The sequence below is a fragment of the Cygnus atratus genome, chromosome 12, assembly GCF_013377495.2.
Source record: "Cygnus atratus isolate AKBS03 ecotype Queensland, Australia chromosome 12, CAtr_DNAZoo_HiC_assembly, whole genome shotgun sequence".
In the NCBI taxonomy this organism is placed as follows: Eukaryota; Metazoa; Chordata; class Aves; order Anseriformes; family Anatidae; genus Cygnus; species Cygnus atratus.
Window position 1 is genome coordinate 5,095,075 of NC_066373.1, and position 17,514 is coordinate 5,112,588.

Below are 17,514 nucleotides of genomic sequence, written 5' to 3' on the forward strand. Positions count from 1 at the left end.
TGTACTGCGTGTCAAACAATGCTGTACATTAAAGTCCTCAGCCACAAATTTTATATATAAAGAAGGTGCTCACTTCATTTTGAGAATTATTTGTTATATTTTCTACTTGAAACAAAGGGTTGGTTTTTAACTGTTTAACAGCAAGTAATGTGACAGTGTACAATGTAGTTCTTACCTTTCTAACCATAGTCAAGTCTGGCTGCTTGGTCCAGGTACGGCTATAAATATCGTAGCTCTCCATAGAGATTAGCTCCCTTTCACCATCCTCACCTCCCAGAATATACAGAATTCCATCAATCTCTACCACACCAAAATTATGTCGTGCCTAAGGAATATCAATAAAGTCAACATGGGGTTTTTCCATTTATTTATTAAAAAGGTAAGGCTCAGTCTCACAAAAAACATTATTAAACTCTCCAATTAAACAATACAAAGGGTATTCAAACAGCAGCAAAAGCAGAAGGGACCCTGCAGAAATCTAACAACAGAGCTTGGCCATATTTCAGTTTGCATAGCAGTGGCCTCCAAGATGAAGCTGCTGCTTTCAAGCCTCTGCAGTAGCAAAATCTGGACCCATAATCTGTGAAAAGGCAGCCCTTCTGTTTTGTAAACAGCACAGCTGCCTTCGCAGTCTTACTCATAGTAAACAAGAAACATAATGCATCACAATTACAAATGTGGATTTCCTTTGAGCACAACTACGGCCCTTGCCAGTAAGAGACTTTAATAAGGAAAATCCTGTGGCAAACAACAATTTCTTAATAAACAACCTATGCTGATTTAAGAAGATAAAATACACAGGCACATTAAGAATAACACATACAAATAATAAACTGTTCCTTTTTGATGGGATGCAAACGTGAAGAAGGAAATATTAACTCAAAACTTAAATATGACTGTGCAAGCCAACTTCTGTATGTTGGCCTGTCCTCTGTCTCTTCTGCACAGTCCAATCCCTTTATCCATGTAAGAGTCCTCTTGCATACAAGTAAGGGAAACTTATGCATATTTTTAGAAGGTCAGTCTACACAGAGCATTAAGCATACTGCTTCAGTGTGGAATTCCTGAGGTTCAGCTTTACAGCTAGCTCTTCACCAGGTTTTCCAGACCCTACAGTCATTATCGAACCACAAGAAACCACAAGATATAAGTGGAAAGCAATCTTTAGCATGGTTTTGTATGCATAAAATGCAAATGACAGGAGACTCAGAATAAAATTTTGCAAAGCAACAGAACATTTTGCCAAAGTAAAATAAATAAATAAATAAATAAATTCCAACAGTTAAGTAAGGAGCTTGCCTCATTCATCGGTGGCAAGGAACTCCATGAATTGGTATCTGGATCGTATTTCTCTCCAGAGCTTAGCGTTCCTTTGTTTTCATCTTGACCACCAAGCACAAATAAAAATCCTTCTGTAAAACAAAATACAATGTGATCTTAAAAACAGGATTCACACCTGTACACTGAGCAAGACAACATGACTGGTGAGCTGTATCCTAGACTTTGCTAAGAGGTTCAGACCAGTCACAAGTCAAACTCTGGGCCGGAGAAAGTAAAAACACATATTTATACCTGTACTTAAGTCTACTGCTGCAGATACTCTTCAAAATATTCAGTGATGCAACAACTAGAATTTACTTAAAACATGAAATACTCCTGGAGAGACAGATGAGTAGGTTCCCACAAAATATTGTGGGAATGGTCATTTTAAGACACTCAGACAACAGGAATTTTCACAGAATAAAGTGATGTTTTGGCCAGACAAAGGGGAAGCATGAAATAAACCCAGTGCAACCAACCTTAAAAGAAAAAAAAAATATTATGAACTGTATCTCATATTTTGAGGCACTAGTAAGTTTTCATAATATTGGCTTTACAAAGTTCCTCTTTACCTGCTGACAATACTCCATGATTGATCCTTGGAATACTCATAGGAGCAAGTTCAATCCAGAGCTGCCTATTGGGGTCATAAAGAGGACACATGCACCGCATCACTGAGGTTGGTTTCCGTGACCTGAACACAAGGTGAGGAACAAAAACAAAACTGAGACATAGTTTTACAAGTACACTGTTAACCACTTGTGTCTGAAGCTTTTCTGTTCACAGCAATGTACATTCATAAACCGTGGCGTTTACCTGATCAGGAGAAAATCCCCAAACCAAATGCAAGTTTAGTTTTGTACAAACTGATGACATAAAAAGCATGGGCACCTCATTCATGTTGTATCTGCCCATATTATTTTTATGAGGAACTTTGAACAAACTGAGAAGAACTGATGGAGATTTTCAGTAATGTCTCAGAAAAGTGAGAGTGCAACTTGATATGCAAAATGTTAAATATCTGAGTATTTTATTTCACTTCTATGAAGAGCAAACTTTTAGAGTGCTAAACTTAAACTGGACAAAACCATCTCCTCCACTGCATGGGTAACTCGAGCAAAGAAAGGGATTGCGTGGAACACAAACTTTCATCTGGCATCTCAGATGCACTGATAATATTCTTTACAACCACACCTACTATAAGCAAAACAGTTAAAGCACACATTCGTTATTATTCAGGTTTACTATAGATGCTTTTCACATCATTAGAAAAGTGTTTCTCCAATGTTCTGTGCTCCTTTTGAGTAAAATCTATTCAGTTAAATAAAACAGCCAACATTTACTGAACAAACAACATGACCTACTCTAAGCCTACCACATGTAGAATTTAAGAAAATTATCACAAAATAACTATTTATTGCTGAGCCATTCACAAAGGTATTTTAGGTGTGGCTGACCAACTCAAAACCAAGCTCAAATGAAATACTAATAAGCACAATAGGTGCATGGAAAACACGCTGTGTTCTCAGACGCACTGTGGATGCTGGATGGTTGGATTTGGCTGTTTGTGACAACATGCAATGCCACTTAGTACTTACACTCTTTCTTCTCCACCAACAGTCACGATACACTCTGAGTAGCCCCGGGGCTTGAAGGAGGCCAGCATCGCCTCTCCCTGCTGCGGTGGCGTGAGTGGAATATTGTTGCATTCTTTAACAATCTCCCGTACCAGCGGTTCGCTCATCATCTGCTCCCGTAAGTATGCTGCATCCAGGCCTGACACCCACACTGCTGACATGACATCCTTCATGTGAACCTACAGAAAGAGGCAAATGCAACAACGTTCCCCAGACTTTACAGAATAGCACCAAGGCACCTGTACATACAGGTACTTCTGTATGTATCTAAAGCTTTAAAGAGTATTTTTGATATTTGGAAGTAGTAGCAAAATCTACAGCAATGATATTAAGTAACCTTTGAAGTTTTACTACAAATGGACCACTTGCTCTCCCTCTCTCTGAGATCAAGATTATGTCATTAAATGCCAAAGGTGTCTTTTTTTTCTTCTTAACATCTATGAAATAATAAAGACAGCAGATAATATATCATCAACACAGCTTTCACCCTTTTACTACAACCATGCTGTCTGCGTTTCTGGCAAAATTCAGCTCTACAAAAACTACTTCAGCCCTGAAAGAAGTATACCTAGAAAACAAGGCTTAGGAGGAGCAGCTGAGAAAGCCAGGACTATTTAGGACTGAGAAGAGGAGGCTGAGGAGAGACCTCATTGCTCTCTACAGCTACCTGAAAGGAGGCTGCAGTGAGAAGGGTGTCAGTCTCTTTTCTCAGGTGACAAGCGATAGGACGCCAGCCAACATTCTCAAGTTGTGCTGGGGAGCTTTATATTGGACATTAGGAAGAATAATTTCCACATGGCTAGGGTGGTTAAGCATTGCAACAGGCTGCCCAGGGAAGTGGCAGAGTCACCATCACTGAGTCACCATCACTGGAGGTATTTAAGAGATGTGGATGTGGCGCTTCGGGACATGGTTTAGTGAAGGACTTGGCAGTGCTAGGTTAATGGCTGGACTTGATGATCTTATGGGTCTTTTCCAACCTAAATGGTTCTATTTTAAGCTCCCACCAATTAGAGTAAGCACAGTGATTTGAATCACATTCAAAAAATAAACCTTTTGATATCCTGACCTTTCTTGATTCTGAATCATGAGAAATCCACCTAATAACCGCTTCAAAGACGTATCTTTCGTTTCCAACATTGAGCTTTTCCATCGACAGTACTTCTTTCAGTTTTTGAGGAGTCAGTTCCAAGAATTCCTCCGTGCTGCTGACATCTCGAAAATGAGTTTCCAGATACTCTGAGGCAAGGTAGTGAACATGATGCAAACAATAGTGCAGTGCAAAGTCCCGAATACCGATACAGTTCTCAGCAGCTATGCAACCTTCTAAAAACTCACAGCAGAGAGTTTTTAAGTCTGTAAGCAACAGGAGATCAGCTGCCTGTACCACATCTTGGATTGTTTCTTCATTTAGCCTGATCTGCAAGAATTAATTTAGAAGTTATCACTACTATCACTGATTTGCTTCATGACACGTCCACATTCATTACACTCATTCTCAGGGGCTGGAAAATGGGAATACTAAAGGGTACAAAAATTATGAGAAATCACTATGACTACTGCATGTTTATAAACCAACAAAAAAACGGGAAGGCATTAGCTTGACTGAAGGTGTCAAGCAAAAGTGTGCACCTGAGGGAACTATGAAATTGCTAATCTAATCTGAGAACCTAAAATGAATTTTGTTGCAATAAACGAGTAACTTTTATAAATGCATGTCCAGAAAAAAAATCCAACCCATATCTGCCTTTTCGTTTTTGACGAACCTTAAAACTAGTTCAGCAATCACTGTCTGGTTCTGAAAAAAATGGACACACCAACTTTAATTCCTGCTAAGGTGACTGGAACAAAGATCTGAATGGGTACACAGCCAGCAAGAGGCCAGAGAACTGGACATGAGGATGCCTGCTGTACTGTAATACATAATAAGGTCAGTGATGGGGTCTCAACCTCCATTGTTATCAATCCAGTTTTCTTTTACAGTAGTAAAAGGCTGCGTGCTTTAAAGCTGGTTAATGAAGAGAGCCACCATTTTAATACCAGCACTTAACAATGAATCTTTTAGTCCTTCCCCCCGCAGGACAAGAGAGAACTGCAGAGCTCAGTCTCTATTTCACATGCAGAGCCCACGTGTGGGCTTCTTCTGCCTTGCAGAAGTTGTTTCAGTACTAAACTTTATAGTGAGATTCCTGATTGCTATTCTGACAGATAAGCCTATTTTAAATCTCAGGTTATTTTGCCAAACAATTCAATTTCCATCTAGCACATTTTAATATCGTACCTGGCCGCTGAAGATGTAATCTAGTATCTCTTTCATGATATCAACAGATATCCCTTCAAGTTCAATCTTATACGTTGAGCCATCGTCCTTAGGAGGATTGTAATTCAACTTTGTTCTAAGAGGAGAGGAGAAAATGAATCAATAAATAAAAAGCACTCATGACCTGGGCATAGCATTCATTTCTACAGAAATCGACAGTAAACAAGCTATAGATCACTTCAGATAAAACAGAAATGTTAAAACCTTACAATATAATTTGGAAATTGCCTGTCTTGAATTAGCATGAAAAGGCTATATGCACGGTTTCTAATATTGTTCATCACATTTCCAAACAGAACAAATATGTTAGCCTTGCAAACTATTCACGCATCAGAGAGCCAAAGTAATTTTCCCATGGCTCATTCATTGCAAGCATTCATAAACATCACTTAAAACTTCAAAAAGAATGGCAGTTCTGCTGAGAGATGAAACAAGAATTTGCTTTGGTAAAGGTTGAAAAAAAAAAACTTGAACAAAAAACAAACAAGCAAACAACCACTGGAATGAGCATATGTGATCAGAATATACACTGGCAGCACAAATATTTTGACTGCATTACCATTTTGTGTAGTTTATGATGTTATCAGCCTAATGCTATGCCTGGCTCTAACTAAACTGTGTGCTCGCAGTTCTAGGAAGCAGACCGTGTTCTGCTCTGCTAGGCTTTAAATATTCATCTACACCAGTGGACACTGTACTCAGGAGCAATTTCTTTAAAAATACCAGGAACAGTTTGATGTGCTTTTGAACAGAATGGAGGAGAAGTGGGGCAGGAAGGAGGAGGAAATAACAATAACGCAGCCAAGTTTGCTTTCCATCAGCTGTAAGTACAAGCACTTTTTCCAGGAAAGACAACTAGGAGTTCAAAGGGAACCCGTCTACTAAACACAGTCCCAAGAGCTGAAAGATCATTTTGAACTTTATTTCCACACTTTAGGCAACCAAGAACACATTATAAAGACCAGAAAAGTTGTTTCACTGTCTGTATATGTACCCATACATTTACATAACCCCTTTAAAGGTATTTCTGTTTTCCTTTGAATATATTCTTACGTACAGTAAGTTTCTTAATGTGAAAAGCTGTGGCTTTGCTAGGCTGAAAACATCTTAATTGGTCACCGTCCTCCACTATCCACACTCATACTACATAAATACATAAATAGGACTTAGCTAAGGGCCAGATTCTGCTTCACTTACTCACACTCCGAATAAATTAGTTTCTCACAAGATACAACTCACATCAAATAAAATCCTAGTCTATAAGGAGCTATTTTTAAGTATGAATAAGGGCGGTAATTTTAGCCCTTGAGTTAATCATATTTGTGGTCTTGTTCTCACAGAGCTTTCTGAACTGCGAGCAGAACTCCGTCACGAGTCACGCTGCTCCGCTTCACACGGTCGGCTGCAAGAGGGCTGAAGCTGAGCCGCTTCGTTCCGTGTTTGTACAGCACCTAGCGCAAGTTACAATACAAATAACAGGACAACAACATAAGTTGGATTAGTAAATTGCTTATTTCCTAACACTGGGAACGAGATGAGGAAAACCAAACACGTTCTGTGAAGCCCCACGTGACTTCCGACAAGGCATGTGGTGCGAAAGCAGGCGCTGATTTGTGGGCTGTCAGCTGAAGTCCTGCAAAGCAAACACGGGGCTCGAGCACCGCTGTACAGCCCGCGTCCCCAGCCGCCCCCTCCTTGCCCACGTGGAATCGGCTTTTGTCATCCCTACGAGCTCCAGCTGAATGAAAGAGCATACGGACATGCACAAACATCTGTTTGCAACTCCAACACAGACCCAAGGTGTCCTTACACAGATTCTTCAAGTCTAGCCGAAGTACCTCAATTTTACTACCTATGTCGATTACACTTGAGCTGGGGGTTTCTGGTTTTACAACAAGAAACTGGCATGGTCCAGCACACAGCAGCATCCACACAGAACCTGGGCCAGCCACACATCGTGGGTTTTGAACCTAGTGCAAGGCGCGTAATAAACACGTTGCATGCCAGGGCTAATGGGGAGATTAGGGAAAGGACTGGTGCTATTTATCACTAACTTTCATCTCTGCATCACCTGCACACACCCAAGCTAAATCACCTCATTGCACGGACTTTACACGGACGCCTCCTAGTAACAAGAGTGTTGCTCAGAGTTTTTGGGTCTTATCAGGCTAGATGTTCTAACTACTGTGTACCTTTCAGGCCACAGCTGTTATTAACCTGAGAAGAAACAAACCAATCGCTGACGCTTGCCCAGAACAAACTCAAAGCAGAAAAACTGAACTTGTGAGCACATCGATTGATTCCAAAGTTACAGGTACTTGTATGTAGGCAAATATTCACTGCATGCAAATGCATCCCACTCACTTTCGGGTAAGCTTTGTTCCTATCACGTGTCCTGAGAAGCAGTAGTTATCTGTCTGTCTCATAACCTTCATTTGCTAGCTAACAAACTACTGGGTTATCTATTTTGGTGCAAAGACGTCTGAGCTGTGACATAAGAACCAAACCCAAAGAGCAGCTGGAGGTGCTCCTTGTTGCTTGTATCGGTACTGCGAGACAGCTGCTGGTGGGGAGAAAAAGATTAAAATAAAAAATGAAAGGATGGATTGTAACTAGACTTGGGTTGGAAAAGGTTAAGATGGAAAAGGAGTAAAGAGCCTAGTGTGGAAGTGTGGTAAGAAAGCTGAAGGAGGAGAAAGAAGGAGGGGGTATGTAAGAGGAAGGAATGGAGACAGACGTGCCTCCTCTTGCATCACACAGCATCGGCTGTCACCTGCACCCACTTCCACACCTCACCAGCAAAACGAAGTGTGGGCATCCTTGTCATAGCATATGCAACCGCCGGAACGAAAGTTTCCAAACATGTTTGTTCCCAGTTCAGGTGCAGAGTGGACAGCAGGTTGTGAAACACTTAACCCCGGTTCTCTATCAAATTTCACTCCAGAAGAAAAGTTCCAAACCACGCTCGAACAGAGGTTTCCAGTCTGTCAGCACATCAGGCAGAGGGACATTTTCTTTCCCTGTTGTGCTCTTTTCCACAGTGATCCATTCAGCCCGTGAGTTGTGCAGCTGAAACCTGGAAATGGTATTCAGCAAATGAAGGTGCAGAGATGTGTCCAGCCAGATGTGGCTGCTTCTAATACATGTGTGAGAGCTTCCTACTAAGGACAGCATTTCTAATTACTCTAAAAGCATTCTAATTTGCCAAACCACAGCAGAAAAGACTGCCTCAGTCTTCCTCAACTCAGATGAAAGACCAGAACATCAAGGTTTAGACGGAAATAAAAGCCCACAGCCAAGCAGAAAGCCCATTATGCAGGAGCACAGCATACCTGAGATGCATACTGAGCTGGGGGAAAACAAGGCAAGGCAACTTCTCTGTCCTATTTTCTTAAGTAATCTCATTTTGAGCAGCTTGACTCCACGCATGTTTTAAAGCCATGTGTGTCCCGTCCCCACCACCCCCCCCTTTTTTTTTTTTAAATAAAAAAGAGCATCATCATTGTAAGTTGAAATTGCTTCTGGTAACGTAAATCAGACATTCTATAAATCCACAACATCCACGCCAAGCTCTTGTACCTGTCAGGAGAACTGCTTGGCACGTACCATACCTTGAGCAGGTGGCACCCAAACAACTGGTTTTATGCTGTGTTCTGATGTTGTGTGTCTACCTTAGACAAATTTAGAATCTGTTCTTCCACATCACTTAAGGAATACAATCCTAATGAGTCATCTCAAATGTCACTGCATAACGCAGAATAAGGAAAAAAATTCCAATACCTCTTCTGTATACGTAAGCAACAACATAAGCAAGGTAAATCATTAAAATAAAAACAAGGTCTTAAGAACAAGTTTTGGTATTGCTAGGAATTACCACTCACATCTAAGAGCATAAAACAGATTTAAAACATTAAAATTAAAACCAGGTAAATTGAAAACTGTCCACAGTTCTCAGTAAAATTAAGACAGATCTTCCAACATACCTCTCATAAAAACAAACACACAAACACAAAGGAAACCACAGCCATACTTTGAACCTTACAGCCAAGTCTCTATAACAGCACTGCTGTGGGACACTTAAGATAAATGAGAAGAACATTCAAGCGGGGACCATGTGTCTGAAGATTTGTTTTTCTGACCTTTTACCAATGACCTGAGGGGGTGGAGGGAGATAGCAATACTTACAAAAAGTAATAATAAAAATAAACCAACAAACAACATGAAAAACAAAACAAAGAATTCAGCCACCACCAACAGAGCTTGCTCTCTGGAGTCAGCCACAATTCTGTCGGAATACTTTTATCTTTAAAACCTCTGCCTTATCTGTGAACTGTTATGAAAAGATAACAGATATATTTCTACAACCGTGACAAATTATAGAGAGACCAGCTGTATTCTTGGTACACTTTCATGCTTTGCATGCGGGTATACTGGTACCTAAACAAAACAAAACGCTTCTGCAGACTGCACCCTCCAAAGAGTATGCTCTAGATCACATTCACCTCAAGTAGGTTAAAGATATTTATAGTGAAGAACAATTGGAAAATTTGGGAAACAAAGCCAGTTGCTTTGCTTTTGATGCTTTACAATGGGAAAAGACCAGAGGTTAAAACAAAACCTTTGCCTGCTTTGACATCATTGCACTGCTAACAACGCAGTTCCATTGACCTGCTTACAAAGCTATCAGAAACAAAATTTCAGGAGGCAAGAGGGAAATGCTCTTCTTTTTGAAAGCAGCTCTTTCCAAATTAATGATTTTGCTCCAGATTAGCCATAAGGACTAGTCTACACTACATAAGCTCTGCCAATATTTTTATACTAATGTATTTTGGTATTAAATTAGCAAAACTATCATTCTAAACCAAAGGATAATAAAATCAATTTTTGCTGATGTATCCGTTATTTGCAGCAGTGTTTTGACCTTCTCAAGACGGCATTTTAAAACAAAGCTATATTTCTAACAACAGTTTCTGGCAAAGACACGCACCAAACTTAGAACACGCTCACAGCTATGACTCAGTCCCGAGTCAGAGCAGGATCACTACGAGACACCAGAGAACACCAAAAATGTCAAGCAAGTACTTTAAGGTTTTGCATCAGTAAGGAGAAAAATTTTAAATTCTGGTTTCAATGCAAACATAACGTCAATTTAGCCTCCTCCTGATCCAGGTTTCCTTACGCGGGTCGAGTCTTCAGACTACAAGTTTAGCACGTTAAATCTGAGTCCTACCTAAACTTCACCAATACAGCGGCCAATTCTTTTTAATTTCTCTGCCTTTATATCTGCAACATTTTCCTCCCATCAAGGCTGATTTTCCTGCATGAAAAAAAAATATTAATAATTACGCTATTAAATAGGTCAGACAAAAACATGATGCAGCAGTTCACTCCACCCACCGCCATCCTCCAATACGGCATTTTACAACCAAATCAGAAGGTTCTCTTTGAGGTTGCACCCTGGCCTTTAGCAGTGCACATAAAAGACTGTCTTCACCACACCCTGTAGAGAGTGCCAGCTCTCAGACTGTTTTGGCGGTGCCTGCTGTATGTCTCTCTTTTTAAGATTATCTGTAACTGCAATTTCTGGTCTCAAGGCGAAGTAGTCCACCCAACAGCTCAGCGTAAAAATCTGCAGAAGTTGCTTCAGAAGTTGCTTCCCTTGGTTCAAGGGTAACGACAGCTAGAAATAGCTTAAACTTTTTATAGATGGAAAGATTAGGTCAAAAATTTAAAGCTTTTTTTTTTTTTTTTAATAGGGGGAGGAAAAAATAAAGCAATTCCTTCGACAGCAGCACAGGAGATGTGTTCAAGGCTCATGGGCTTCCCTCAATGAAGAGCTTGTTTACTCTAAAACCTGAAGTTATTCTGACTACACTGAGCTCATCCAGCACTAGGCTGTAATCTCCGTTGGAAATCTACCCTCAACCAGCGTTTCTTGCCTAAACACGCGAGTTAGGCCTAAGTAGACAGAACACACACTTGACTAACAGAGTGTCCAAGAAGGGCCTCTTGGAGCTTCTCAGCCACAAGAAGTAAGGGACACTTTGTTTGTTGGGTTTTCTAGTCAACACTTTGTGTTTGGGACACAACAAACCAGCTGAGCTCACAAACAAGTCAAGAACAAGCAATGTGGAAGAGCTGGCTGCGGGCACCGAGGCCTTGCGCCATGTAGGTGGCACGAGGCAGCGCTAGGCCTCAGCGGCACATGTAGCCAGGAGTGCTCCCCAGCCCTCACCTTGCCCATCGCGTACCTTCCTGTAGCAGGAATACAGTTAACAATGTGGGATTTCTGTGCCAAGGGGTTTAAGAAGGTCATTTGTTTGCTGTTAAGAGGTGGGAAAAGTTATTTAGCCCCCATTCCTCAACCGGCAGCAGGCTAGCTCAATAGAGTACTCATCAAGGCTCTTCCTCGGTTAATGACATCAGTTTCATATTTATGCCATTTTTGTGCTCCACACAGTGCTTGAGCTCACTCACTAAATAGGTGATTCATGAGATTCCATTCCACATCAGCTGAAACTAAGAGCTAGCTCCCTGCTAAACAGCAGTGGTATATCTACTAGGCCGCAGCTTGGAGCTAGGACTGACTTCCTTGGAAGAGCAAAGGAAAACATTTCTGGAATATTGTTTTAAACCTAGAACTGAACTGTACCTTACTTGAAAATGTTTTCTTTCAAATTAGCACTGCTTTTGAGCTTGTTAAAAAAGCCATTTTTTTTTGAGAAGGAACAAGTACAATACCTTACCCACACCATTAAAATTATCATTAAATATCTAAGAAACATACAACCATGTAGTATGTCTCTAATAAACTAAACACTCCTGTGACTTATTGCAATCTTATTTGCAAGACACCAATGAACCTGCTGAGAAAACTTGATTTATTCAGGTGTTTATACCTCACTTATCCCGAGAGCACATGGGAGAAAAAAGCAGCATCAGAGTCTAAGAAAGACTTTCACAACTGCCGGTAAGTACAAAGGAGAATGGACAAAGTTAGAAGCGCACAAGTAATATTGTAGGACAGCCAGAAGCTGCAATGAGCACTGTCCATTCTCTGCGAATCCACCTCAGGAAAGCACCAGCACTCCAAACATGCCAGAAGCTGGAAAACTAAGGCCTGCAAGCCTGTAATGAAAAGCAACAACACAGCCAAGAGGAAAAAGGAAACAGAAGCGTGGATTTCACCAGCACAAGAAGGAAGAGCCAGGAGTCTACAATTCAAAGGACTAGATGCACCCATGAACACTAACAATGCTTGTAGCAGACAGCTTAAAGTCACTCAGGAGATGTAAAACCAACATGCCTGAGGACATAAACCAGCCACTAACTACATGGTATTAAGAAGTTATTTCCTTGATAGGCAACAGGTAGTTTCAGAGCTGTCCATAACAGCTATTTTTTGTTTGCTTGTTTTCTTGGAAATATTAAGCAGTGGCAAAGAAGTAACAGGGGAAGCTAAATAGGGGAGACTCTGGCATGGCAGTGCATAGGTGGCACTACGCTCAGTAGCAGGACTGAGAGGGAAATCTTTGTACTATACGTGAAATAAAAGATCTAGACAGAGCAAAGAAACAAACTCCTTAAGACCATCAGTTACTTTTCACATTTGTCAGTCCGCACAAGGAAAATGTTCCTTCTGTAGTTGTAGCTGAGACCAATGCAAACAGTACACAAAGGAAGATGTGTCCAGACTCAGCTCCAGATTTTCCTTCCAGCACGTAAGCAGCTTCAGAACAGCCCTGTCCCAACCACAGAATATGATTTAAAAGACGCCGGAAAAATGGTTAATAAAAAAGCCCTTTTAACAACAAAATTGTCTTGCTTGGCAAAAGTTAACATGGGCGCAAAAGCAACCTGCCCCACCTCCTTCAAATCACCCCTCAAACTGTGCACATATAGGAACCGCGCGTCTCCAAACACGAAGACCAAGAAGCGTCATCTCAAGGCTCCTTTGTAAACAGTGTGCTCCGATTTCCTGTTCTCCCTCTGCCTGACGTGCAGCAGCAGCCCAGCTGTATTGTCTGCCTGTTTTCAGCTGGTAAGAGCCTTACTGCTTCCTCCCTCTAGGCCATCTTTAGGGGCTTGTTGGAGCAGGAAGGTAATTAACAACTCCCCACTCAAGCCTGGCATAGCACTTTTCAAAATCCTTTTTACAGTATAATCTCCTCACATACCTTTATCACTGTTGCCCCCAACTACCTGTCCAAACAAAATGCACATTTTGGCACTTCTGAGCTGTGCCAGACAGGAAGTTTCTGGACATGGTTGCGATTTTGATTTATTGCTTCTCAGAGTTTTGGAGACTTACAACTCAGGTAAAGCATCACAGGGGATGTTTTAGTGTCACTGGGAAAGAAGTGTTGCCTGATCTGAAAAACTGCTTTAAAAGTTTGGGAGGAAAACCTGGCACCATTTGTTCCTACCTTCCTATAAGAGTTCAAACTGCCAGGGCAGCCTCTAAAGTCCCCAGGAAAGCGACAGAAACCAACCTCTTGTAATAACGCCTGACTATGGCATGGCTTCACGCCGCTGCTTGTAGCACCAGACTGACAGAAGGGGCAGGCGGACACCTGAAAACTTGGAACAAGCACAAAGCAATTCAGCTGAACCAGCACTTGAGAGAATGGGCTCCTCATCACCAAAGTACTTCCCAGCCTCAGCAGTCATTTGCATTAGTCCCAAACTGAAAGAGTTTTAAAGCACTATGAAAGGTCCCCAAGAATGTCCATTAAAACCAAACAGGCAGCAGGAAATGCACAGCAGGAGCAACTGGCACACGTCGGCCTCCACCTCGCACGGTTCTGCGATGCCGGTACCAAAAGCTGCCACCTCAGCCTCTCCTTCGCAGACACGCCTGTGCACGAAGCACCCTGAGCAGGCTGCCTGCCCGCAGACTTCGCTACTCCCAGGACGAGCAGCGCAGGCGCTGGGTGACGGAGGACAGGTCGTGGCACTTCTCCGCTGAAAGCTGTCTCAGCGCTGGCAGGTTACGGCTTGGGGTCGGAGAAGGGTCTTGCAAGGCCTGCTTCGGCAGGTTGAACGGCGCAGGTAAGAAGCTGGAAATGCTGTCATGTTATTTCTGGTCAGTATCAACCCACAGTAAGCATTTATAAGCAAATGGAAAGTAACGTGTACTCGATCTTACATTTTTTATTTTGGTTTGGCTATATTATGCTCGTCTGGAAAAAGATGAAAATATAGTTACTGCTCCGTTATTAAGTCAGAAAAGCCTCGAGGAACAGTACAGCGTACGTGCACCCATCTGCAATCTGTTCACGCAGATGTGTGAAAACCAAAGACGAAACTTGCTGAGATAACTACAACGACAAAAAAACAATTTTAAACACAGCGCTTAATTGAGACAGCAGAACCACCGCTGTGTGACAGCGCAAAGCCTACCCAGGAACTTGGGTCCTGATACCCTCTACTAACGCAGTTCTCACTGCGCCCCGATGCACAGGCAAGCAGACGGCAAGCCAGCAACATACCGAGAGCTGCAAGTTTCAGCTGGCCACAAACTGCTCATGCCAGACAGTGACAGAGCTGCTTGGATGAGAACATCTGCTGCTACCGCTGAGGATACCAGGAATACTTGGACCTAACCTATCCTATAAAAGGTTTGTGGATATATGCTACAACTTATGCCACTGGTGTGAGCATAGTTTATTCTGTCAAAAGCACTCTTACGCCAGTGTAATTTACACTAGGGTCACAAACTAAACAAATTAAGCCAAAGTAGAGTGTCTTGCGCAATACAACTGTAGCTATGTTACAGCTCCTGCCAGGACAAAAACTGTTAAAAAAACAATGAAGCGCAGAGTTGTTGCTGGGTAGTTACAGCAGAGAAAATCAAGAGCTAACCTGGCTCGAATTTAACTTCTCTGGGATGCAGAGCAGTATCTCCGAGCCAAACCACGCTTTGTCCTATGGCAGTCTCTTCATTAGGAATCTTCATTTTCTCAGGCTCAGGAACATACCACAAGATGTTAGAGATACGCAGGAAGACTTTTCTTTTTTTTTTCCTCTCGTTATTTTCTTTAATAAATGCCAGGATTTGCTCCAGGAGCACACTGAAGGATGAAACAAACCTGCACAAATAAGGCAATTCTGTAGGAATTCATACAACCACCCAGGACCTCGCTGCCCCTAAGAGAACTACAAGCGACTTGGCATTAAGCAGTTGAGGCAAGACCTTAAGCTACCACAAGAATTAGAAGCCTTACTGGTCCCAGACACTGAAAACTCATTGAGTCTGGCACTTTTTCCCTGCACTCACAGAAGCTAGGGTATGGACAAGAAGGACAACACTGGTAAAACATCTGCGCATCTTTCTTCCTCTTCCCACTGCAGCTGCCGCCGTTGAGCCGCGTGGACAGCCCAGTTGCCAAATAACTGGAGGGACGCCACACCACTGCAATTTACAAGTGCCCTACTCGTAACGCTCAGCCAAACAACCTCCATGCAAAGCCCAAACCAGGCAATGCTCCTCTCTTCGTGGCTACACAAATCCTTCAGCATGCTCAGGCTCCGCTCACACCCAGCCACCCCCTCACAACGTCCATGCCTACTTATTTTCCTGCTCACGCCCTAAACGAAGCGTTCATGCAAACCATACACAACTTCTGAACCTGCCCACCAACTTGCCCACAGCCACAACACATAATGACATAGCCAGATACAGAAAATGCAATGACAACCAATAATTACAGTGCTTCGCTGCTAAGTTCGACATATCCACTCATTTTTCTTCCAAATTTTACTTCTGAAATTAGTTACTGGATTTTCTGAGCTTTATATTGGAATTTCTCAAATGAAAGCAACTCAAATCAATTGACATTTGGAGACTTTAACAGGCTCTGGTACCAGAGCATGCTTTGGAATCATCTAACCTTAAAATACCATGACATAAAATTCCTGAGTCTCTTTATATAGAAACATAAATCAATCATTTTATTAAAAAAAAAAAAAACACTTAAAATATATGGGACTTGCAGAAACTAGGTACCATAAAGATGCATTTTATCTCTAGAGCCACTGAAACATTAATTTTAGCTGGAACCACAATGCTCCAACACTGGCAACCTACCCGACCGATTCTAGCCAACGTGAAGACCAGCTGGAACATGAAAGAGATGCTGGAATGATGAAAAGAAAGGCAGCACAGGTGGAAATTAGGCTCTGCAAAGGTAGGTAAGACAAACACGTTTCTTTATGTGTTGCAGAAGAATTAGGCACAAGTATTTTTGGTTCTTTGTATCTTGCAAGCCCAAGGACAAGAGATGAGTAAGCTTAAAAAAAATAAAAACCACCACGAAATCATATATTAATGCATGTAACCTACTTTCACACATAGTTAACGAGTTCCTTCATGGGATTTGAATCTGAACAATTTTGAGTTATAAAAAAAAAAAAAAGCCGCAACTCTAATGACTACAAGTTTTGTTGTCGTTAATGCAGTTAGGTCTGAGTCTCTGACTCCTCACACACACCTAACTCATGTTTCCCAGCACGTTTTTCAGAGGCGAACAACAAAATGCAATACATGAAGATGAAAATCTGTGAAAAGGTACTTTCCTGTAGAATGGTATCTTTTACCTACACAGTCTTTTTTGCAGTAAAAAATTTGCATGTTTCATGTATATCTATACTGCTGTTACAGTAGAACAATTTTTCCAAGACCGTGGCCTCTTTCCATCTAAAGCAAGCCTCCCAAGCCTTAATTTTGGATATGGCATTGGGTCATCTCAAATGTGATGAACAACAGCCTAAAAAAGATTCAGGCATTTGATGAGTATTGAGTCAACTGCTCATGCTTATGTCATGCCTTTGATTTGCCTCTCAACACAGCCTTCCACAATTGCTTCTCAAAAGCAGCACTGGAAAAAAACAATTATGAGTATGCAAACTCCTTGGTGTGTTTCTTGGAAATCTTCCTTCTCTGTGAATTTGATGCCGTTTTATTTCTGAGCTCTGCCAGCTCGTTGCTATAGGTGGGAAGCACTGTTCCTTCAGGTCTGTCCAGGCTCAACATCCTTTATAAAAGTTAACCACCAACTTTACCTTCCATTTATTTGTAGTTTATACCTGAGGACACTGAGGCCCTTTTACAATGGCCATCATATTGCCTAAAAGCATACAAAACCACGAAATCTGACGGGGGGAAGCTGCACAGCCTCCCCATCCTCAGCCCGCCCAGCACCCGCAGGTTCCGGGAGGACTTGGCAGCAGGCTGCA

General features: G+C 41.8%; 1 protein-coding gene across 2 annotated transcripts in view; it reads right to left on the bottom strand.

Annotated features, from left to right (window-relative positions):
* Positions 1 to 17,514, bottom strand: part of GAN (gigaxonin) — a 39,890-nt gene that overhangs the window by 21,794 nt on the left and 582 nt on the right. Inside the window, exons 1-7 of one of the 2 annotated variants that reach the window (XM_050713122.1) lie at positions 5,487 to 5,514; positions 5,239 to 5,353; positions 4,027 to 4,377; positions 2,919 to 3,136; positions 1,893 to 2,014; positions 1,300 to 1,412; positions 176 to 325 (exon numbers count right to left, since the gene is read on the bottom strand). In XM_050713122.1, the coding sequence (XP_050569079.1) occupies positions 176 to 325; positions 1,300 to 1,412; positions 1,893 to 2,014; positions 2,919 to 3,136; positions 4,027 to 4,377; positions 5,239 to 5,274 (990 nt within the window). In that variant the 5' untranslated portion in view covers positions 5,275 to 5,353; positions 5,487 to 5,514. Of the gene's footprint in view, positions 1 to 175; positions 326 to 1,299; positions 1,413 to 1,892; positions 2,015 to 2,918; positions 3,137 to 4,026; positions 4,378 to 5,238; positions 5,354 to 5,486; positions 5,515 to 17,514 lie in introns of those variants that run through there. The other variant, XM_035543198.2, reaches the window with a different exon arrangement.